The following is a 23,934-nucleotide window of genomic DNA, read 5'->3' on the forward strand; positions in this document are numbered from 1 at the left end:
CAGCAACATGTACAATATAATAATGACAAAACAATACTACTTAACATTCTTAAATAACGTGCTTATCACACTGAATGTTTGGCTCACAATAAGCTGTTGGGGAGAAATATTTTCACTCTTAATAATTCCAAAAGTCAGTATCAAGCAGGCTTGTTGCTTCATTCGTCGCTTGTTATCATCGTTGCAGTGTCAGTTTAAATACCAACCCTATAAATAGAATGACAACACAGCTCGCTCCTCACTGCAGCTTCCTCATGCAGGTAGCACAGAGTCCGTGCAGCAGCTGTGAGTCAGTCTTCAAGTGCAGAAAGCTCATTGCTCTGACATCACCTTCATACAACACATACAGGTCAGGTAGCAGTACAAACATAACTTGCTTTGAGTGGACCAACCTTGGCAGGTGTGACAGACAAAGATTAACCATCCACTATTGAGATGTGCAGCTTAAAAATCTCTGTTCATCTTGTTTCTGCAGCTAGAGGTGAATTTACACATTTGTCACCTCGTGTCAAAGAGGAGGTTCCTGTGGAGAAGCGTTGGCATCAGCACTCACTCTAAATCATGTTAATTAAGGAGCATAGGTCAAATACAAGGGAGAGCATCCTCATAGCAGATGCTCCCAAACCCCATTAACAGCCAGATAACGAACCAAAACATGTCATTACTTGGACAAACAAGGCATTAGTGTAGAGGTCCAGGCAGACATTAACAGCTTGTCTAACTTGAAAATCCTTTAGTCTGTTTTCATCTTTGTGGCTGAAATTAAAAGACTGGACATGCATTTAAAAAGTTGCTCGACTACTGTCAATTAAGGGACGGGTACAAAAAAACAATAAACTGTCTATACTGTAGTGTGCTGTTGTTTAGCTTTTATTTCATAATTCACGTTCATACAGACAGACTTTGGCACAGTCTCCTCACAAGATGATGGTATCAGGGGAATCGCTGATTAATTTTAAGTGATCGTGCAAGAAAGAATCACCTGTCACCAAGAGACCAAGAGTCACCAGAACATTTTAACAAAGAAATCACACTGATACTGGTATGCATTAAAAAGCACTTTATTATGAGGTATTCATTGCATGTTTGTAGCTCAAATTAACCTCTGGAACAAAGAGTTGCTCTGACACATACACATGCACAGAGAGCATGACTGTAAAACACTGTAGTTTCTCCCAGCACTTAGAAACTGATAAACAATAATCAATAAACAGCATCCAGTTGTATGATGTACATAAAAAAACACCTACACAGACAACTGCTTATTGTCTGTGTCTATGTCAGTGAGTGTGGGGTTCTTTGAAACACTGTACTTAAAGAGAGGAGGGTGGTTTAGTATAGTAACACTGCTTATCCGTTGTTTGAATAGAATATAGCTTACAAATGCCATAAAAACACAATAAAATGCAGATGTTTACAAAAGTTTAAAAGGCTCCACAATGGAAACACCTACTACTTCTTCAAAAGGATAAAGGCACAAGTGTAACAATGTTTGTTTTTAGACCAACTAACAAAAGACTTGAAAAGATGATAGCAAAACTCAGACTGCCTTCTGCTTAGTCTTTATACAGCATTTCTTTCTTTCATACCTCTAGAACTTCCTGTACCTGTAAAGACAAACTATAATGCTATTCAAATACTGTTAGCTGTCTGAGTGTAGCTGCTGGATCGTTAAGGATTCAAGTACAGTAGTGTTTCCTAAAACACAATGAATGTGACAGAGGTCATTAAGGATTGATAAGATGACGTCTTTGTATCCTTACAGACAGACTTTGGCACAGTCTCCTCACAAGATGATGGAAAAGTTAATGAGAGAGAAGAAGGAGAAGTGTGGAGCTGTTGGTGTAATTAGGGACAGAGGTAGGAACAAGGTGGTGGACAGGAAGAAAAAAAAATGAAATGACAGAAGCAGAGAAGAAAAGTCAAGGTCAGAACTCTGTGTGTGGGTGACTGTAATCGCGGCTGCCTGCTGGGTTCTCACTGGGTTTCATAAAGATGCCCTCCATGGCCTTCCACAGGCTGTGCTGGCTGGGGCTTGACATGGCGTGAACTTCTCTCTGACCATGGATCGGCCGTCCATACTGCTCCCCCGTCACAGACAGCAGTGCGTCGGTGGCCTTGTGGCGGAAGCGGACGGCCTCCTCGCGCATCCATACGGATTCCCCGCAATGAACTGTCCACTCGTCCAGGTGATCCCCTTCCCCTTCATCTCCAAACGCACTCACCTCCTGTGGACAAGTGAGAGAGAGATTAGAGGACAAGGAACAGAAGAAAGGAGGTACATTGCTTTAGTAAAAGTTTTTGGTCACATTTTAAAGACAAATAATATCGACTTGAATTTCTGATAGAAATAACTTTCACAGATTCAATTATTTACCAAGGTAGATATCTAAACACTGTGAACATTAAGAGATATTTGGATCTCTGGCTTCTTTTTAACTCACTATATCACCATTTATTCTCCAGCGAAGTGTAAAACCACACATTATTACATTATTATTGTTCCAAAATTCTTGAGTGGATGAGGGTGGCCAGACAGGCTATTGTGAATATTACACTGTACTTGTAGGTTACGTCCATAAAACTCTTGTCTTTATAATATGGTATTCTTGTTCTTTTATTTTAATGAACACCTATCTGAACAGAGCTCAAATACAATTTACTACTATGAGTACTATATAATTACTTTCTTGAGTTAGAAAAAAAAAATAACCTCAAATACCTGAAAACTGGATAGACACTGTAAGGTGAAGAAAGTGTTTTTTAAATGTTTTTTCTGCAGGGATACTGCCATGTTACAGCCCTCCGACACAAATGTACTTTGTGACTTTGGGCTATACAAATAAAATCTGATTTGATTTGATTTGATTTAAGAAAGCTTTACTGAATTTTATGACTGTGGTTGTGGAGGGGTGCACCTCTCTCTGCTCTGCCAGATTAGTGCGTCCTTAAGCTTTCCTTATGGCGCACAGCTACTTCTTTACTAGTCAACTGGGTTAGACAGTCTGTACACCATTACAAGAGGAGAAGTCAAATACATAGGGAGCAGTGTTGGGTTATGGAATTTTCTATCCTTAGGTTACACAAGACCATGTGTGGGCCTTGAGGTCCTCAGCAGTATTAGTTGTTTGTCTTTGGCTGAGAACAGTAGGTGCCAGTCTATCTCAACACTGTGGTGGCCAGGGTTGAAGAGACCTATTGCTGCCTTCCTAGACATAATAGATAGCTGGACGTTGATGTTCCACTCTGCGAAGGATGAGTTGGGCAGAATGCGAGACCAACTCAGGCACTTCTGATGTACTTTGAGAGTGTCTCTAATTCTCCTTGGCCAAGCATCAATCAAGACATCAGAGGCTTCTGAACACTTCCTTCCCTCCTGGCATCACCATTGACCATTGAGTTCAGCAATTTCTCCACAACATGTTGGACTTTAGCTTGTTGGTCTGGCAAACCACCAGAATGCCTCACTCAAAAACCCTCTCCTCCACGTAATCCTTGTTTACAAAGTGCTTGCTACAAACCCTAGCATCACAGCTGTTGTAAACTGTACAACTGTTTGTAAATTATGATTAAACTACATCTAGTGTTTCATGTCCATACATACATAATGCAACAATTCTAAAAGTACCATAAAGCAGGCCGTTTATTGATTTACGCCACTGTCTATCTAACATCACTCAGTGATGTTAAAAGAATAGTTAACTGGTATAAATATGTCTGACACATTCTATCATGTCACAGTACACAACTTCTAACCCTATGACAGATGATGTTTTCACACTTCCTCCACACTGCAGAGGTTTTTGCTGACCCCAGGCTGTTTTCCCGAAGTGTAAAAGTCGCTGTCAACTGACACCCACCTCCAAATGTTGGTCGAAGGCTCTCTAAATGTTAGAAGAAACCTCTTTATATTTTATATCTTGGACTTATTCGTAATGTTACTGAAATGAATCTCTCAGTGGCTTTACCTTGTCAGGGTAATAGTGAATGATCACAAATGTCAAAACCATCCGGTTGACATTATCACCCAATATCTTCAGGGAGCTATGTGGATCAGTCAGTTCAGTTCAATGTGTTGTCCTTCAAACATGTTAAAAAACATGAAAGAATGAGGCCAGCAGCATACAGAATAAAAAGACCTATACATAGATAAATAAATAACTTGAAGCCTGTAATAACTAGAAACAGCATGTTAAAGTGCAGTGCAGTTAGCAGCAGGATAAAGTCTCAGGATAAAGCCTCACAGCCTCTGGGAAGAAGCTGCACTCAAGCCTTGTTTTCAAGCTTAAGTCTGTGCAGACGTCTGCCTGAGGGAAGTGCTGTATGAGGTCGTTGGAGATGTGCAGGCTCGGGTATTTAAAGGTGGACACTGTCTCTACAGCTGCTTCTCCACTGAAGAGCAGGGTGTAGCCTCTCCTTCTAAAGTCCACAAGAATCTCTTCAGTCCTCCGCACATTGATACAGACATTGAGATTGAAGTTCTTCCTCCTCCTGCCTGTACACAGACTTGTCATTGTTGGAGATCAGTCCAATCACAGCCGTGTCATCTGCAAACGGTACTATGTGATTGCCCGGATACCTTGCAGAGCAATCATATGTGACAATGTTGTACAGCAGGGGGCTCAAAACACATTTCTGTGGGGAACAATCATTTAGTGTGACAGTGAGATGATAAGATGCCATGAATCTTAACAGACTGTGGTCTGTTTGTCAAACAGTCAAGGACCCACTTGCAGGGAGATTGTTCCAGTCCCAACAGAAGCAATATTGATTACTGACTCGAATCTGTGGAATGATGGTGTTAAAAGCAGAACTAAAGTCTAGGGAGAGCAGTTTGGCAAAGTAGTCCGTGCTCTCCAGGTGGGTGAGAGCAAAGTGGATCATACACAGACCAGTTCTTTATTTAGGCATACTGAAATGATCCTTCACATCACATCAAATCTCTCTTTTCCCCCCCACATACAACAGAAACCCACCTGGTTAGAGGAAAGTGGTGAAGCGAAGTAGTGGCTGTGCAGGTTACGGCCTGTGTTGACATGGGTGAGGCGGATCGTCTGCCCGCACCTGACCGGCGTGCCCCGATGGCAGAAGGTGTCACTTGTCCCTCGAATACTCCAGTAGCTGTTGCTGTCTTCTACTGCGGTCACCCCTGTTACGGACTGCTGCCCGCTACCTGTCTCACACACACACACACACGGTGAGCAGAAGACCATTACATAGATACTCAAAGTGAACAACCAAACCAGGAATGGGATTTTAAAAAAGTTTTTTCACTGAAGTTTAAGATTTTCTTGTTTTGTTCTGACTCTTCATCTTGTTTGTGGTATTTACCTCTAAACAAAGACTCATGTTGGCAAACAGGTCAGCTGGTTAACTCTAAAATGTGAAGCTGACTCAGTGTGGTTCAACACATTTAGCTCCAGACTCTCTCAGAGAGCCTCTTTATAGCTACAGGGGAACTCATGTGTACCATAGCAGAGCTAATGTAGAATACTGGCTAGGTTTAATATTAGAATGGGTTTTGCTCCTTTGTATTCTGTGAAAAAGAAACAATATTATTATTATTATGTCTACTGATATTTTTTTTGTAAATATCACCTATAAGAGGTCATGTCAACAAGCCTTTATGCGTGGTGCTCAGACTGTACATATAATGAAGTGAACATGAATGAACTCTGACACCGTTAACCTTTGTACACAGAAACCGGCCATTTCCCACGTTCGCCCAGCTGTACGTTTTAATTGCAGATGTGGGTTAATGTCAGGCTCGGTTCACTTTAGTGAAAACACAGTGTGACGGTTCACTAATGCTCCATAGTTGTTAAAGGAGAGGAAAACTCACCGGAGCCGTAGCGTACGTCGTGCGAGTGTAGTCTCACATTGTGTTTTATATTTAACAGTTTAACGACTGAACCGCATGTCACAATACTCAGTTCGGTACCGAGCGACAGTCCAAACAGACAGGATAAAAATAATAAAAGCTTCGTTAGGGAGAGTGGAAGAACAGCACAGTTTAAATGACCCATTCTACAGAAACTCGAGCAGCCTCCGGCACCTCACAGAGATTTGTATCATTTTTCGCTACGTCATTAAAGAGGCAGTGTATGCCAATACGTAGCTCATGAAACAGCGCCCCCGGCGACTGGGAATGGTAACTACATAGGTCATACTAGGTTTTTGCTATATTTGTTTTTATTCGACGTGTGAAATATTTTGATATGTATAATAATGCGGTATTTTCATCAATACATATTAACAGTAGCGCGGTGTTGTGCAGTGGTATTGTGTAGTCTTATCCAGTTGGGTTGGTTGTGTGTAGAGTTAAGGTGAGCCAGCAGGGGGAGTCACCTTTACCAATGAACCGCTTGGAAGTTCCCTCACTGCGTCCCGGAATTGTCTTCATGCTACGCGTTCTCGGCCATTTTTACAAGTAGAAGCTCTCCGAACACACAAAACACAACACAGCCCCGCACCTCTGTAAATACATACGGAATATCCCGCTGCGGCGAGACGTGTAAGTCCAGGTTCTCCTTGCTCGTTTGCTGTCTTTACACCGCGCCGCTCGGCCGCGGGACGGTGACTGGCCGCCGCTAATGTGCCTGGATGTTGTTGTCGTTTGATTCATGCTAGGCTAACGTACTGATGTGCTAAAGCAGAGTTGACTCCGAGGCCTCGCTCCGTTTCTACAGCGGTGGATTTGTTTCGGCACTTCTTTTACTGGAGGCTGGTGTGTAGTTTTACACACTGTAGTTCACGTGAGCGATGTAGAAATACAAACAATAGCTATTAGCTAACGTTACTTAGAGAAGTGTTAGCTCGCTGGCTAACGTTAACTAGCACCGCTCGTTTAGCTTAGTTGGTGGTTGCTAACTCACTGGCATAGTAACATTAGCTAACGTTATTGACTAGAAATCCTGACGTGACTGTGATGTTTGCTCACAGACCTCGTCGGTTCGTGTACTGATCTCCTTCTGGTAAGGTCGGGTACATTCACATTGATCGGTCTCTGTCGATATTCAGTGTGCGCATTGCGACAACGTTAGGTGGAGGGTTTTTCCTACCAGCTACATCTAGTCTTGTAACTCTCTTGCATTGTGACACTGCTATAAGGTTAAAACCATCGCCGGGTCACATACACACACGGACTTACATTATTGTTAATGAGTGTTTAATTGGATTAACGCTGTTCGTGCAGAGCACACAGACAATAGCGGTAACGTGCCTAAGGGCATTGCTTTCACGTGTGTTCCCGGCTCTTACATGTGTTTACCTCTAAGTTTCAGGATCAAATAGTTTAGAAGTTAATCACATGTTAAGTGATTATTATGTGTGACAGAACAGCACAGAGCAGTCTACACAGCAACATAGAGACAGACTTTGTTGGAGCCGAGAGAACTTCAGAGAAGTGATACCAGATATGTTATGTTGTTGTGTTGGGTTTTATATTTTATTTAATGTGATGATGTCATGTAATTGAAGAGCTGGAACAAACTGATGAACAATATGATATGAATGTATTTCTGTCAAACCATGTGAAATGATTTATTACAAGATGATTTTTTCCATCTTAGTGGACTAGCTGGACATTAATGGGTGAAATTGCATTTACAACAGAATGTTACATATCGTGTGTGTGTTTTGCTTTTATATTTAGTGCTAAGCTGAGAGCACAAAATACTGTTGGGATGAAAGTTTACTAACAGCATCTTGCTCTTCTTCCCAGGAACAGCAGTGATGTCAGACTTTATCGAGAGCGAGGCTGAAGAGTCAGAGGAGGAAGAGTTTGAAGAGAAAGACCTAAAGCCCAAGAAGACCCAAAGGTTTATGGAGGAAGATGGTGAGATTTTGAGTTGTTTAGTTCTGGGGTTGTGTTTAGCTAGACTCCATAGAGGAAGTGGGGGAGAGGAGCAACTCCCCTCACCTCCTGCATGAGACTGTGGAGGTCTTAAACAGCTCCTTCAGTAACAGACTGCTACTCCCACCATGTAAGAAGGAGATCTACCACAGGTCCTTCATTCAACAGCTGTCACACTCTTTAACACTGCATGACTTCATGACTTTCTTCAGCATGACTTCATGACTTTTTCTATTTCTCTATAAACCTTCTTATATTTTGAGTGATTTCTTATCATCCATGTGTATACGAGCTACAGTGACAAGGGAATTTCCCAGTGTGGGATCATTAAAGTATATCTTATCTTATTTTATCTCATCTTATCTTACCTTATAGATGAAGAGGATGAAGAGAACACTGAGGACCAGGATGAGCAAGGAAATTTACGCGGACTCATTGATGATGGAGACGAGGAGGAGGAGGAAGGAGAGGATGAAGAAGCTCGAAAGAGTGGGAGTGGAGGGGGGAGTGACTCAGAAGAGGAAGTGAGGCATCGGCGTAAAAAGCGCAGTAAGTTTTTCAGGCATGTTTTTATGTTTTTATAGGGTTGCAGCCATTATACTCCAAGTTGTTGCAGGTTGTCGTTCGTCATAGACAGACAGGCTGCATTGGAGCTGCATTTTTAGGTGGTACCACTGGGTGGCAAAGGAATCCAAGTTTGATAAATGCGAACATGCAGTGGTGTTTATGAACTACAGCTCAGAAAAGATAAGGACATTACATGTGACCATGCATCATACATGAAATGTTTTCCTGGCTTGGACAGTTGTCCACATCTCACCAGCTCACCACAGGGGTCCCCCAGGGCTCAGTGCTGGGGCCCCTTCTCTTTGTTATTTACACCACCTCCCTGGGTCCTCTCAATGGATGCTCTGAATGCCTCTCAGACATATCTACATGGATGAAGGCACACCACCTTCAGCTGAACCTCTCAAAAACTGAACTGTTGCTCCTCCCAATTAAACCTACTATACACCGTGACATCAACATTAAAATTGACTCCCTGTGTTGACAGGTTGCCCTCCTGACAGGCCTCCCAGCCTGCACAGTGAAACCTTTTCAGATGATCCAGAACACTTTCAATCAACCCAAAAGGTCACATGTCACCCTGCTGCTCACCGAGCTCCACTGTCTACCTGTAGCAGCCCACATTAAATTCAAATCAGTAATGCTGACTACAAAGTAGTCTCTGGTTCTGCACCCACCTACTTGAATGTCCTCATACAGACATATGTTACCTCCTACACCTGGCTCTGCCACCCGTACGCTCAGGACAATCCAGACTCTTCTTGTCTGTTGTTCCCCGTTGGTGGATCGTCAAACCAGTTCCTACCAGATCAGCAGCGCCCCTCTCTAACTTCAGAAACCTCCTGAAGACCTCCAGCTCTTCAGAGAGGACTTCTTCAGAGTATCCCCTCTAGAACTGTCACAGTACTTATTGATGCACTGACATGTCACACTGTACCTTGATTGTTTCCCCTTCTGTACATCTCTTTGGATAGAGTCAGCTAAATGACTAAATGTAATGTGTGTTCCAGCAGTAACCTTTGTGGGGATTATTATGGACAATAGATATAGGCCTGATGGTCCTCCTCATATTCACACATAATTTTCGACAAGATGAAAGTTACAACTACTCCAAGCAATGGTTTGGCATTGCCTAATGATAAATAATTCAATTTTAGGTCTTGATTTGTTGGACATACCGGGCAATGTGAATGCACACTCATTAAAAAAACTGTATTTAGCCAATCCATAGTACAAATTATATAATTATATTTGGAAATCGGAATGTCATCACCTTTATGCCTGTGCAATTAATGTGTGACAATTGAATTGATGCACAAAGATTTTCACAGATCATATCAGCCTTTTCAGTTTGCTCTCAAACAGCTGCTGACAAGCTTCTGTAAACATGTTTGTTTGTTCAGTTGGTTGCACAACAGCTCATCATATTTTAACAGTTTTCAGTTTATTTGCCCGTGTAAATGACAGATACTGAATGTTGCTTGACTGCCACTGCATTTGCAGTGATGTAACAACCATGTTAGAGCTAAATAGATACATGAGCATATTACAGATAATCAGAATCATCGTTGGTCTTGGAGTTGTTTCCTGTAACTTTTCCTCTTTGCAGATTACGACGACTACCTGGATGACGATGATCTCGACCTCATTGAGGAAAATTTGGGCGTCAAAGTTAAAAGAAGGGTAAGAATCATTGCAGTGACTGTTTCCTCTGTCATAAAGATACAATTCATTTTTGTACACTGATGCTGCACCTGTCTTGTGTCACAGAAGAAGAAATACGACCGTGTAAAAACACTTGACGATGATGAAGAAGACGATGATGAGAAGGACTTGATTGCAGATGAAATCTTTCATGGGGATGCAGAGGGCGAGCTGGAGGAAGGCGAGGCTGTCGATGAGCCTCTCCACCACGGAGACGACGATGAAGAAGGAGAGGACGAGGAGTCAGGTAGGCCAGGGTTAAGGATCTAAAAGGCAGAGAAATATAAACTCAGGCTTGATTTTTAATTGATTAGAATAGAATTAGTTAGTTTTTAAATGTATGCTTTTGTCCCACAGATATTGATGATTTTATTGTGGATGATGATGGTCAACCGATCACCAAAAAGAGGGGCAAGAAGTTCTCAGGATACACAGATGCGTGAGTATCATAGTTTATTCAGCAAGTCTAGTGTCTATCTTTTAAAAATGTCATTTGTTGGGCAAGAAACTTGTATATGTCTCCATTCGACCACCCATCAAATGAAAAATATTGAAAAAACATGACTACAAACACAAAATGACAAGCTGCTTTAAGACAATGGGTAAGAGTAAAAAGACATAATCTCTCCATCTTCTCCTTCACACTGTTCATACTCTCACAGAGCCCTCCAGGAGGCCCAGGAAATCTTTGGTGGCGACTTTGACTTTGCTGACTTTGACGCAGACGCTTACGACCAGGGCGAAGAGGAAGAAGAGGACCAGGACGAAGAGAGCTGGGACCGACCCAAGAAGCAGACTAAGAGAAGACAAGGGAGGAAGAGCATCTTTGAGATCTACGAGCCCAGCGAGCTGGAAAGTAGTCATATGACCGACCAAGACAATGAGATCCGTACTACAGACATGCCTGAGAGGTTCCAGGTGTGTGTGTGTGTTTGTTTGTTACACTGCACTGTTGTGCAGTCGTATACAGACCATAGAAGGTCATAAAGGCTGCTTTGAAAGCCTGTTTATTCTGCCTGATGTCATGTCTGTTTTTCTGACTGATCTCTGTCTTATAGTTACGGTCCATCCCTGTTAAACCTGCTGAGGATGAGGAGCTAGAAGAGGAAGCAGAGTGGATCTTCCGGCACGGCTTCTCCACTCTCACTATCTCCATGCAGGTACAAACTTTGCCCTACACACTCAGGAGTCATGCACACACACAGAGCTTTCTTAGATTTTCAGTCATCATACCTGGTTATATTCCCCCTTTTGAGAAGATCATTCTCTTGTTCATCATTATGCAAATCTGAAAATGTCATTTTTTCCTGTGCCCTAAATAGGAGAGCACTGACTATCTAGACAGGGGGACAACCACAAACTTCAGCAGGAAAGGTCCCAGCACAATTGCCAAGATCAAAGAAGCCCTTAACTTCATGAGGAATCAACAGTTTGAGGTAGAGTGAACTCGCTTCACCCACATGATGACGCTCTTTTGTTTGATGTTAATAAAGTTGGGTTGCAAAATGAACTAATTTAATCTTTTTTTTTCAGGTTCCATTCATAGCTTTCTACAGAAAAGAATATGTGGAGCCTGAACTCAACATCAATGACCTGTGGAAGGTTTGGCAGTGGGATGAAAAGGTATAGTTGGTATTGCTTTTTCACAGAAGGAATAGATGATGAAAGAGTGCTTCAACAATCATAATCACCTTTTGACCTTAAACATTGTTACGTTCATAAACTTATTTCTTATACATGTTCGTCTTCTACCCACCAGTGGACCCAACTGAAGACCCGGAAGCAGAACCTGACTCGTCTGTTTCAGAAAATGCAGTCCTACCAATTTGAGCAGATCTCAGCGGATCCTGACAAACCTTTGGCTGACGGCATCCGTCCTCTGGACACTGCTGACATGGAGAGGTATATTGTGATAACACTGGAAGGCTGAAAATATATACACTATATTTGGTGGTGACTGCACTAATTAAGGAATAATTGCAGGAATGTCATTAAAAGTTAACATTGTGATTGAGACAAATGATGTTATTTACCTGTGCTCACTGCTCTTTGTCTTCTATCCTTTTTTGAAGGCTAAAAGATGTGCAGACTCTTGAGGAGCTAGGTGACGTGTACAACCACTTTCTGCTCTACTATGGCCGAGACATTCCCAAAATGCAGAATGCTGCTAAGGCCAGCAAGAAGAGGCTGAAGAAGATCAAAGAAGTGTCAGAGGATGGTGAGACAAATATGTCTGAATGATGATTTTATCAGCTGGTGATGGACACATGATGCAGAATTTGACTGGACTGAAACAGCTTTTGAGTCGCCTAACTTTGAATGATTTTGATTGATGTCTCTCTTAGGTGAAGAAGAGGAACTGGAGGTCGAACAACAAGAAGAAGAACAGAAAGGTCCTGACCTCAAGCTGGCGTCTCGTAGAGATATGTACAGCATCTGTCAGAGTGTTGGACTTGGTAAGTCTTTTTGAATTTACACATGACAATCTCACTGTTCAAGTATACTCATGTTTTTTTTTTCCTTCCCAGCTTGGTAGCACATGAACGTGTTTTTCTTTTATTCTTTACTGTAGATGGTTTGGCTAAAAAGTTTGGGTTAACTCCAGAGCAGTTTGGAGAAAATCTGAGAGACAGTTACCAACGTCACGAGACCGAGCAGTTCCCAGCAGAGCCTGTAGAGCTGGCCAAAGATTATGTTTGCAGTCAGTTTTCCACTCCTGAGGCAGTGCTGGAAGGGACCAGGTACATGGTGGCCATGCAGATTGCCCGTGAACCTCTGGTCAGACATGTTCTCCGACAGACCTTCCAGGAAAGAGCCAAAATCAACACCAAGCCTACGAAGAAAGGCAAAAAGGTACAGACACGCAACAGGAAGTGTTCTGAACTTGCAGTGTGCGCCCTGAATCCTGTTCTAAACCCGCCTTGCCATTTGTTTACTTCCTTTAGGAGGTCGACGAGGCTCATTTTGCCTACTCCTTCAAGTATCTTAAGAACAAGCCTGTGAAAGAGCTGAATGGGGATCAGTTCTTGAAGATGTGCCTGGCTGAGGACGAGGGGCTGCTTTCCATTGACATCTGTATAGACCTTATAGGTGTGAAAGGGTGAGTAGACTGACTTATACTGATCACCAAAATCTGTTCATTGACGTTGGTCTGCCAGATCTCCATGGGATTAAGAATAGGATCAAGGATTAAAGAGGCTGGCTACTCACATCAAGCTAGTTTCAATCAAGGCAAATCATAAACATACAGACACGTGATGTAATATATAAGTCTGTGTTGCTGTTCTTGCAAGTTCCTTGACCATCATAAACTTGCCAGCCACAGGGTCTATTGGAACAAACTGCTGTGCTATTTTTAGTGTCTGTATAGAAATCTAGCTTGGGTGGTGGAGGAAAGGAGGGTTGATAAGTGGGATAGGGCCCCTGAGTGTTATGTCTGTAGTTCATGTTTTCATCCACATCCTTGTCAGTAGAGTATTGGGGCTTTTGAATTATGACTTCTGTAATATTAAGCCTCTCCTTTCTGTCTCCCCTCTGCCTCTCCTCAGATATGCCGGCGACCAGACCTACTTTGATGAGATCAAACAGTTTTACTACAGGGATGAGTTCAGTCACCAGGTGCAGGAGTGGAACAGGCAGCGAACTCTGGCCATAGAGAGAGCGCTCACTCAATTCCTCTACCCTCAGATGGCAAAGGAGCTCAAGAGCAAGCTTATCGCTGAGGCCAAAGAGAGCATTGTCAGGGTAATCTGTCATGCTATCTGTCTTTGCTTGTTTTGTTCTGACATGACTGTATTTCACTGTTACACACAGAAGTCAACACAGAAAGCTCCTAGCGCATGAATCATATTTGTAAACATACATATGGTACATGAACTTAGAACTATTGTAAACTCTGTTCTTTTCTTCTCATAGTCCTGCTGTCGTCGGTTGTATAACTGGCTCAAGGTGGCTCCTTACAGGCCAGACCAGCAGGTTGAGGAAGACGATGATCTGATGGATGAGAATCAAGGCAAAGGCATCCGGGTGCTGGGTGTCGCCTATGCACCCAGCAGGTATATTCACTGCACAATTTTATTTTTTTTCTCTCCAATGTATCAACAGCTAGAATTTGTGCTACTTTTAAACTGCACATCTAATTGCAAACATAAGACCAAGCAATGTTCTCTGCATAAATGACACACTTGTGTAGAAATCTAGTTCCTTACTGAGAAACTTTGCTCTCGCAGAGATACACCAGTCTTCTGTGCTCTGATCAATGGGGAAGGAGAGGTGGTCGACTTTTTGCGTCTGCCCTACTTCATGAAGAGGAGGAATGCCTTCAGGGAGGATGAGAGAGAGAAGAAGGTACAAGCAGGGAATGTGACAGTGGAGCCACCAAATGCTTTTACATTTTCTTTGAGATAATCACTCACTTGTGTGTTTCATCCTCAGGCCCACGACATTGAGAATCTCAAGAGGTTTCTGTCCAGTAAGAAACCTCACGTGGTGGCTGTTGCTGGGGAAAACCGGTAAATAATCCATTCCTTTATGGGTGTGACATTTTGAACATTTACAACTTCAGTTCGAGGTTAAAATGTTAAAAAACAAAAACGTTCCATGTGTACAGAGACGCTCAAATGATTATGGAGGACATGAAGAGGACTATTGGTGAGCTTGAGCAAGAGTCGTCTCTGCCTGCTGTAGGAGTGGAACTTGTTGACAATGAGTTGGCCACGCTGTACATGAACAGCAAGAAGTCTGAGGTAAACACCATCCATACCCTGCTATGGTTAACTTCTGCATGTTCGCTTACTGATGGGTTGTATGTATTTATGTATATCCCAGTGTTTCCCCTCACACTCGGCTTTACTCCCTGCACAGGTTGATTTCAGGGATTACCCTCCCTTGCTGCGACAGGCTGTGTCAATAGCCAGGAAGATCCAGGATCCCCTGATGGAGTATGCTCAGGTGTGCAGCACCGATGATGATATTCTCTGCCTCAAACTACACCCGCTACAGGTGAGATGATATTATACGGTTTTATCACCTATGTGTATTTCTTTAAAAGTATCGCAGAACTAAATTGAATGTTTTTAGTGCAATGAACACTTCCCACCTTAGTTATCCACCTTTTATTCTCCTGTTGAATTACACAGACACACTACAAACTACAAGATTATAGAAACAACCACTCATCTGCCTGGTCAGACACATTATGCATCTACTCACCAGTGGATATTAAGATGATAATATGATGTATGTGTGTCACAACTGTTGAAGCTTGACGCTGCAGATGTGGTATCAGTTCTGAGTCTGCAGCTGCAGACAGCACAGTTGATCTCATGTATGTTTTCCCTCCCCTTCTTTCTCAGGAACACGTGGTGAAGGAAGATCTGCTCTGTGCTCTTTACTGTGAATTCATCAACCGTGTCAATGAGGTTGGAGTGGATGTGAACAAGGCCATCGCCCACCCTCACACTCAAAGCCTGGTCCAGTATGTTTGTGGTCTGGGACCAAGGAAGGGGTCCCATCTGCTGAAGGTATGCATTTGTGCTGCTGACATTCTTACTTGTGTCATATCTGAAAGTATAGCGTCCTGTCTTCTGATCCAATAACTGTCATGGTCCTTTATATATGTTTAGATTCTGAAGCAGAATAACACTCGTCTGGAGAATAGAACCCAGCTGGTCACAATGTGTCACATGGGACCCAAAGTTTTTATCAACTGTGCTGGTTTCATCAAAATCGACACTGCGTCGCTCGGGGACAGGTCAGTACCTTTTTAAGGGTTTTGTTACAGCTCAGACCATGCAGTGCTCAGATTGAACCTGTGAAGTTATTTCAAATGTTAATTCTATTAATATATCATCGTTTTCTGCTCAGTACGGACTCCTACATCGAGGTCCTAGATGGATCTCGTGTCCACCCAGAGACGTACGAGTGGGCTCGCAAGATGGCTGTGGACGCCCTTGAATATGACGAGTCAGCAGAAGATGCCAATCCAGCTGGAGCTCTGGAAGAGATCTTGGAAAATCCAGAACGCCTCAAAGATCTGGACCTGGATGCCTTTGCAGAAGAGCTTGAGAGACAGGTCAGTATATATTGTGGCTTTGACTGCAAAATATGTATATTATATTATATACATTGATTAGAATACTTCAAAAACAATGTTTTTTTATCATTGTTTTGTCCCCGTAGGGTTACGGCAACAAGGGAATTACTCTGTATGATATCCGTGCAGAGTTGAGCTGTAGGTACAAAGATCTGAGAGTTGCTTACAGAGTCCCCAACACTGAAGAGGTCTTCAACTTGCTGACCAAGGAGACTCCAGAGACCTTTTATATCGGTAATACATACAAACTTCTACAAAGATCAATAATTTATTAATCATTCTGAATCATTAGAGATCATCATGGGTGCGCTAGGTACAGAACATGACTTGTTCACAGTACTCATAACAGTTTTTGTTCCTCTCTTTCAGGTAAGCTGATCACCAGTATAGTGACCGGTATCGCTCACCGGCGGCCTCAGGGAGAGAGCTACGACCAGGCCATCCGCAACGATGCCACAGGGTTGTGGCAGTGTCCCTTCTGTCAGCAGGATAACTTCCCTGAACTCAGTGAGGTATCAGAAACATCTGTTTTCTTCCTTTTTATAACATCATGTTAAAAAACAGTCTGAGAGTCTGACATCAAAACATCATCTTTTATGTTTTGTGTTCTCTCTCTAGGTGTGGAATCACTTTGACAGTGGTTCATGTCCAGGTCAAGCCATCGGTGTGCGGTCCAGATTAGATAACGGTGTCCAGGGATTCATTCCCACCAAGTTTCTCAGTGACAAAGTGGTCAAACACCCTGAGGAGAGGGTCAAGGTGAGGTGTTTCCACTACACAATACTTGATGGATATATTTGTTTTCTTCTTTTGTGGCACCTGTGTGATGCTTGTTTGTCCCCCTCCTCCTTCAGGTGGGCATGACAGTTCACTGCCGCATCATGAAAATCGACATTGAGAAGTTCAGTGTGGACCTAACATGCCGCACCTCAGATTTGATGGACAAGGCCAACGAGTGGAAGCTCCCCAAGGACAGCTACTACGACTTTGACACAGAGTCCGAAGACCAAAAACAGGAGGAGGAGCTCAAAAAGAAACAGCAGCGAACACGTTAGTATCATAACAGGGTTCATAAAAGTTGTATGAATCAGAATATGAAATGAAAAAGTTCACTGCACTACATCTGGGGACATTTAACTCACTTTGTTTTCTTAACCTTCTCTGTCTCTCCAGCATATATAAAGCGTGTGATCGCTCATCCCAACTTCCACAATATCAGTTTCAACCAAGCAGAGAAGATGATGGAGACCCTGGACCAGGGAGACTTGATCATCAGACCCAGCAGCAAGGGAGAGAACCACCTCACCGTCACCTGGAAAGTAAGTCATAGATAAAGACATACAGCGGAGCGATGAAGGGTAAAATTTAAAAAATACAGCGGAATGGGTGGATGAGTTAAAAAAAAGACATAAGGTAAATAAAAGACTTTATGGTCTCATGGAGGTTGAGCCGGTCACACACTGAAGGAGCACAACATGAGCAGATATTTCAAACAAATCAGAGCACTCGTTTGTAGATTCAATGTTAACATGAAGAGTTTGATTGACACTACATGTCCTAGTCTGAGTGTGTGATGTTTTGTAGGTGGCTGATGGCATCTACCAGCATGTGGATGTGAGAGAAGAAGGCAAAGAAAACGCATTCAGCTTAGGACACACTCTCTGGATCAATAATGAAGTAAGCTGTGTCCTCTTCTGTCATCATGTATCAAACCTACAGAAAACATGTTGTAAAACATCAGCTGCCGTATGTTCTCAAAGAGTTTCTGCATTCTCTGCAGGAATTTGAAGATCTGGATGAAATCACTGCTCGGTACATCCAGCCAATGGCGTCGTTCGCCCGGGATCTTCTAAGTCATAAATACTTCCAGGAGTGCCATGGAGGAAACAAGGAGGTATATCCTGATTTACTGTACTTTTGAGTATTACTCATCATGACCTACATGAGTTGCACCTCTCACACCGCCCTTTGGTCTATTCTCTCCCCCTCTCTAATAGAAAATGGAGGAATTATTGGTCAGGACAAAGAGGGAGAAGCCTACTTTTATTCCGTACTTTATTTCGGCGTGTAAAGATCTGCCAGGAAAATTCATACTGGGCTACCAGCCCCGCGGAAAACCACGGTGAGCAGAACTGTTCTCTCTCCTCTGTTTTCGAGTCCCTCACTGTAGCATGCCATGCTTAGAATATTGGATCGCTTGACTGTTATCAGTGGAAGCTGATTTTTAGATGTAAATGTTGTTTTTCCTCAAAGCAGCTCAGGCTGAATCACAGTGACATGTTGACACGCAGAGGTCCACAGCTACTACGGAGGCTGATATTTGCCAGTCTCAATCTTTCTGAGTCATACAACCCTTATCTACTCTCCCACACAACAGCTCCACTGCCAAGACATTTTACGTTCTTGAAGAACTGAATGTCAACCTGCTGTCTTGGTTCTTTTTTCTTTTTTTTTAGGGTTGAGTATGTGACCATCACCTCAGATGGTTTCCGCTACCGTTCACAGATATTTCCCACTGTGAACGGACTATTCCGGTGGTTTAAGGACCATTACCAAGAGCCTGTGCCAGGTATGGAAGCACCATACCTATTGTTTGTAGTGTGTATTATGACAGTTGAAATATATTGAGTTATCACAAAATCTAACATTTTCTCCCGTCAAAGGAATCACTCCCAGCAATAGCAGCCGAACAAGAACACCTGCATCCCTGAACGCCACCCCAGCCAATATTAACATCGCAGGTAAGTTCTGCTCTTTTCCACACGCACACACACACACACACACACACACACACACACACACACACACACACACACACATATACATATATACACACACACACACACACACACACACACTATTGTGAGGTCAGTACATACACACTGCCTTGTTTTTGTTTCTTCCTAAGCACAGGTTAAGCCTACTATTCAACAAATATATATTTTTAACATAGATTCAAATATTCACTTGACAACATGTCGAACACTTCATAATTCTACACCTCTAAATTTAGGTTGTTCACTCTAGGCTCAACATGAAATCTAGTATTTAAAAAATTAACATCAGTATTATTACAGAAAGTCCCACCAATGACTGTGAATAACATCATGAATGAAAAGTCAGAGCATCATCATCATCATCAAACTCAGAAATGGAAACGCAAAACAGAGTATAATTAAAAATTGCATGGCATTGTAAAATGTTCTATTTTTTTAATGTAACTTTAAAAAAAATAAACATTTGCCTCAGATCATTTATACATATGGTGCTTGGATTAACAAAACTGTATTTTCTGCTAGCTTGGTTAAATTAAACTTACTTCGAATGAGAAACTTGAACTTTCCTTCAAAGTCCAAATCATGTTTTTGTATATGAGATAACAGTCACTGGTTCCATCTTTTCAAATGTTTAAAATATTAAAATATTGCCCTTTCTAAAAAAAAAAAAAAAAACACATTAAAGAGTCATCAGAGGACTGTTTTGTTAACGGTTTGTGTTGACACCAGTACAAAAACTTAACAAGGTAACAGTATTGCCACAATGTTTTTGTATTTGTAAAATCTTGCAAATAATGATCCAGATAAGGTCAGAGAGATATCATATTGGTGCTGCTGGTATCAATATTTCTGTTAATACAGAGGCCTATGCCTTCTGAAAAAAAGAGCACTAAAATCTTGGTCTAGCAGAAACTCCAACCAATATCTAAATGTCATTTTATTAAAAATGATTTACATGCTGTGACACGAAAAAAACAAAACAGCTGCCAACATGCATTAAAATATCACAAACTATATTCTTAGAAATTCTATTCTATATTCTAGAAAGAGAAATAATAGTTATTGCATTAATTAACATAGTGTTCATGCATTAAGCCATGCATGGTATTCTGTTCATCCTAGAACATTCTTCATGATCAAGGTCACAGGTGCTACATGAACGAATCCATGTTTTTTCTTATGCATGGTTATGTATAAATTAGGGCTGTCAATCGATAAAAAAAAATTAACTAATTAATCGCGATTATTCGATGACATGACCATTTTTAAACTTATTTTTTTAATATTTAAGATCAAACAAACTATATTTTTAAAGTGAGAGTGTCTAAACTACTCTGTTCGGTACACCATGCCTGCTGCTGCCCCTGCGCATGGTGCAGGTGAGGGAAAAGCCAGACAGAGTTGGGAAAAAAAAAGCGGTTTGTCATGTATCATCATCGGCAGACTGTTCAAATAAATCCTGTTATTTTAGCTCACACTGCCTGTGTAGAGACGGTTATCAGTTAGATATATGTCCAGGGTATTTGGACGCATCGACTATCAAAAGACCAGCCCACGATAGCCCACACAGTGATATATGGTATTTTAAACTTTAACATTTTTACATTTGTCTCTAAACCATGTAAAAACAGCTCAGTTAACTGAAATAAATGTTAAATCTGACTCTAGATCAGTCTTAATGTAATGTAGGCATGACCAAAGTCCCCAGTCTCCAGTAAAATTTTGGACCCCACACTGTGACTGTACTATCACATGGCAGTACCCACCATGTCATAAAGACACTCACATGCACACATTTTTCTATTCCTCATTCTATTCCTTCCTCCTCAGACTTGACGCGAGCTGTCAACGCACTCCCACGCAACATGACCTCTCAGATGTTCAGTGCCATCGCCGCAGTCACAGGCCAGGGCCAGAACCCAAACACCACCCCCGCGCAGTGGGGCTCAAGCCAGTACGGCTACAGTGGCAGCACAGGAGGAGGAGGAGGAGGGAGCTCCTCCGCTTATCATGTGAGTGCTGCTTCTTTACATCGACAACTGCTGCTGTTTGGAAATGTTGGTGGCTCCTTAACATTCACATTCGGTCTGAATGAACTGTGGGTACAGATACGTCAGAAGATATGGTGATTATATAGGAGGCTTTGTGAGGATGCAGTTGATTTGGTGATGCTTCCTGTAGATTGATGAGCTCGATATTTTCTGTTTTCTGACTCCAAAGAGATCTCCACACTCATTAGCAATACTTCCTCCCCTGCAGGTATTTGCCACACCTCAGCAGCCCATAGCAACACCCATGATGACGCCGAGCTACTCCTACACCACGCCCAGCCAGCAGGCCCTGGGCACGCCACAGTACCACGGCTCCACCCCGCAGTCCTCGCACTCTCATGCACACACCCACCCACACGGGAGCCACGTGTCACACCACAGCCACCACGCCCACCACAGCAGCAGCAGCAGCGGCGGTGGCGGCGGCGGCAGCAGCAGCAGCAGCCACCATGGCCATTCGTCCGGCACGCCGTCGTCGTCAACTTCATCCAGAGGACGGACGCCGCAGCAGCAGCAGCCAAAGTACGTACGGGGGGGAAGATGTGTGGGCGACCTGATGTGCTCTAAACATGCGCTTGCTGCAGGTTAAATCAAGTTTGTGTGATCTCTGCAATTACTCTTATTATATTTATCTGCACTTCAGCTGCAGGTCACAATGTTGCTGTCCATTTGAGAATTCCACCATTAGGTGGAGCTAAACCCACAGTTTGCCTCAGCATAAGGCTAAGCAGTCTGACTAAAACACCTCCTCTATCTTCCTCCTCCCTGCAGGCCCAGCGGCAGCAATGCCTCTGCTGTGGACTGGGGCAAGATGGCGGAGCAGTGGTTGAAAGAGAAAGAAGCAGAGGGGAGGAAGAAAGCCCAGAGGATGACACCGAGGCCGTCACCCAGCCCCATGATTGAAAGTACACCCATGTCGATTGCTGGAGACGCCACACCCCTGCTAGATGAAATGGACCGATAGGACACGCAGGGGGGCATCGCTTCCCCCCCACCCCCACAACCCTCTACCTTCTGTCTCTCCCACAACCCATCAACCCTTTCAGCCAGCTGACTCCATCAAGCTGCCTGTTCATTCACACGTTCTCTTCACCTCCTGCAGTTTATCAGCCTGGTGTCACGGTTCATCTCAGCTCCTTCCCTCCTTCCTTTCGTCCTCCTGTCTACCTATCCCAAACGTTTCACCTCCTCACCTCCAGCCAACTCCTCTGGCTGCGTAGTATTTTGTATAGTCAGAATAGCACTGTATATGTCATGCAGAAAGTCAGTACAATGACAAAAAAAAAAAACTTGAAATATCCGACAGCCGTTACATATAGGATATGGACCTACACAGACTATGTCAGACAAGCTGTCTTACTATCTTTATTTTATGCGATTGGTTTTAGTTTGATCCATGAATGGTTCTGACGGAGGGGCACAGTTAGTTTCCACAAGCCACCATTCCTCCTTTACGGTTGGTGGATTTTTTTTTTGCAAGCAGTTGCCAAATGAACGCTTTGCCAAACCAATCAGGAAATTTCATTTTTGTATGGAATGCGTCAGAATGAATAAAGACTATTTGTTTTTCTGTTTGAACATTAAGCCTCCGCTCTTCACATCTGTCAAATCAAGCATGCGTGGCTGTACAGACACACGCACACACTGAATGTGAGGGATGAGGCTGGTAGAAAAATTCAAAAAAGCTAAATGAAATGTGCGCTCAAGTTTCTCTCAAAACAAGAGTCACTGCTAATTGTCTGCCTCCACCACACCACGCTGTATTATCATCAGCTGACTGTGTTTTGGCTCTTGTAGATAGCCTCTAATGTATTGTTGACTCTTATTTGACCTATCAGAATAATGTGTGGACATGTTTGACACGTTAACAGTGGTTGTTGGGGTTTTTTCTGCCAGGCGGTGCAGAAGAAGTCAGTTCACATTAAGTTAACTACATTTTTGTTAATTAAGTAACAAAATCTAACGGGCAAAGTGGACGTACCTTGCCGTGTCAAGCAAGCAAGCAAGCATCTATGGCAGCGTCAGGGTCATTTTTAAAAGTTCAATTTGAATCTTTTGTGTCTTTAATGTTCGCGATTCAGTGAGTATTTCACTTTTGACACTGGGTGATGATGTTTGCAAACCTGTCGGCTCCCCTCATACACCACTGCTGCAGTTCAGTCCCAGACAGTATCCACAGTTCATTTCAAATGTTTCAGAGTTCAGATTGGACCTGATCTAAGCTGTTAGTAAAACCTTACTATTGAACTGGCTTCCCACTGTGTTAATAATCCTGACCCTGTATAATAACCCCAACTGCACGCAGCTACTTTGCTGAACTGAATATATCGTCATTACAAACACATGGAATCTTTCTGTGATCGTCTCGCGGCACTTTTCAGCCACGCTGCGTCCTTCTTTTTGTTTGGTTTGTTTGTTTTTTTTTGCTGTTCCTCTGCCACAGTACAAACGAGCAGCGCTGGTATTAAATGGTGTGCTTCATTTTGCAGTGTGCAAAGTATCAAGTCTCCTAATATGCATATTGTTTTAAATATTTCTGTTTTACGAATAAACTCACTTGGTTTTACATCTCTTGCCAGATTAAGATGCTGCGTCTTTTTTCTCAGCGAGGCTGTGAATGGTCCTCGGCAGTAGTTGGTGATGGAGGAGAAATGATGTCTCTGGCACTGCTGATGACCTTTTCTACCTGTGATCCCTTTAATAAAAGTGTTCATATTCTACTCTGACTCCTGTTCGTGCTAATTTTGGATGCAGACTGGTGCTCTGAACATGTGGTGTACGTGACATTTTCTCCGTGGTTTCTCCACAGTGGAAATCTGATTAGCTGGGAACAGAATGTGAAGAATTTTCCCAACCTTTCTACTTTATGCTATTTAACCTTTCTAT

At 42.7% G+C, this 23,934-nt stretch overlaps 2 protein-coding genes across 4 annotated transcripts; one reads left to right on the top strand and one right to left on the bottom strand.

Moving 5' to 3' along the window:
* Positions 1–1,045: 1,045 nt before the first annotated feature.
* sdf2 (stromal cell-derived factor 2) lies at positions 1,046–6,651 on the bottom strand. Of its 2 annotated transcripts, none has more exons than XM_027273287.1 (3): positions 6,490–6,651; positions 4,977–5,173; positions 1,046–2,228 (listed from the first exon to the last, which is right to left on the bottom strand). In XM_027273287.1, the coding sequence occupies exons 1-3, from the start codon at positions 6,623–6,625 to the stop codon at positions 1,929–1,931; spliced, it is 633 nt and encodes a 210-aa protein (XP_027129088.1). In that variant the 5' UTR covers positions 6,626–6,651; the 3' UTR covers positions 1,046–1,928. The 2 variants fall into 2 exon arrangements, with proteins under 2 accessions (XP_027129088.1, XP_010737810.1); XM_010739508.3 differs by lacking the exon at positions 6,490–6,651 and adding an exon at positions 5,843–6,087.
* Positions 6,353–23,626, top strand: supt6h (SPT6 homolog, histone chaperone and transcription elongation factor). 2 transcript variants are annotated; one of them, XM_019253193.2, is made up of 37 exons: positions 6,353–6,514; positions 7,724–7,837; positions 8,231–8,404; positions 10,032–10,105; positions 10,193–10,373; positions 10,484–10,565; positions 10,789–11,044; positions 11,185–11,286; positions 11,449–11,562; positions 11,660–11,749; positions 11,886–12,028; positions 12,199–12,344; positions 12,472–12,582; positions 12,699–12,979; positions 13,072–13,226; positions 13,675–13,870; positions 14,042–14,181; positions 14,356–14,473; positions 14,561–14,637; positions 14,736–14,871; positions 14,990–15,127; positions 15,481–15,648; positions 15,751–15,878; positions 15,992–16,199; positions 16,307–16,454; positions 16,590–16,732; positions 16,839–16,979; positions 17,075–17,270; positions 17,394–17,539; positions 17,805–17,897; positions 18,001–18,114; positions 18,218–18,342; positions 18,677–18,789; positions 18,884–18,961; positions 20,828–21,009; positions 21,257–21,570; positions 21,820–23,626. In XM_019253193.2, the coding sequence occupies exons 2-37, from the start codon at positions 7,735–7,737 to the stop codon at positions 22,010–22,012; spliced, it is 5,307 nt and encodes a 1,768-aa protein (XP_019108738.2). In that variant the 5' UTR covers positions 6,353–6,514; positions 7,724–7,734; the 3' UTR covers positions 22,013–23,626. The 2 variants fall into 2 exon arrangements, with proteins under 2 accessions (XP_019108738.2, XP_027129087.1); XM_027273286.1 differs by lacking the exon at positions 6,353–6,514 and adding an exon at positions 6,615–6,727.
* Positions 23,627–23,934: the final 308 nt, after the last annotated feature.

This window comes from Larimichthys crocea, chromosome XXII, assembly GCF_000972845.2.
Source record: "Larimichthys crocea isolate SSNF chromosome XXII, L_crocea_2.0, whole genome shotgun sequence".
NCBI classification, from domain to species: Eukaryota; Metazoa; Chordata; class Actinopteri; family Sciaenidae; genus Larimichthys; species Larimichthys crocea.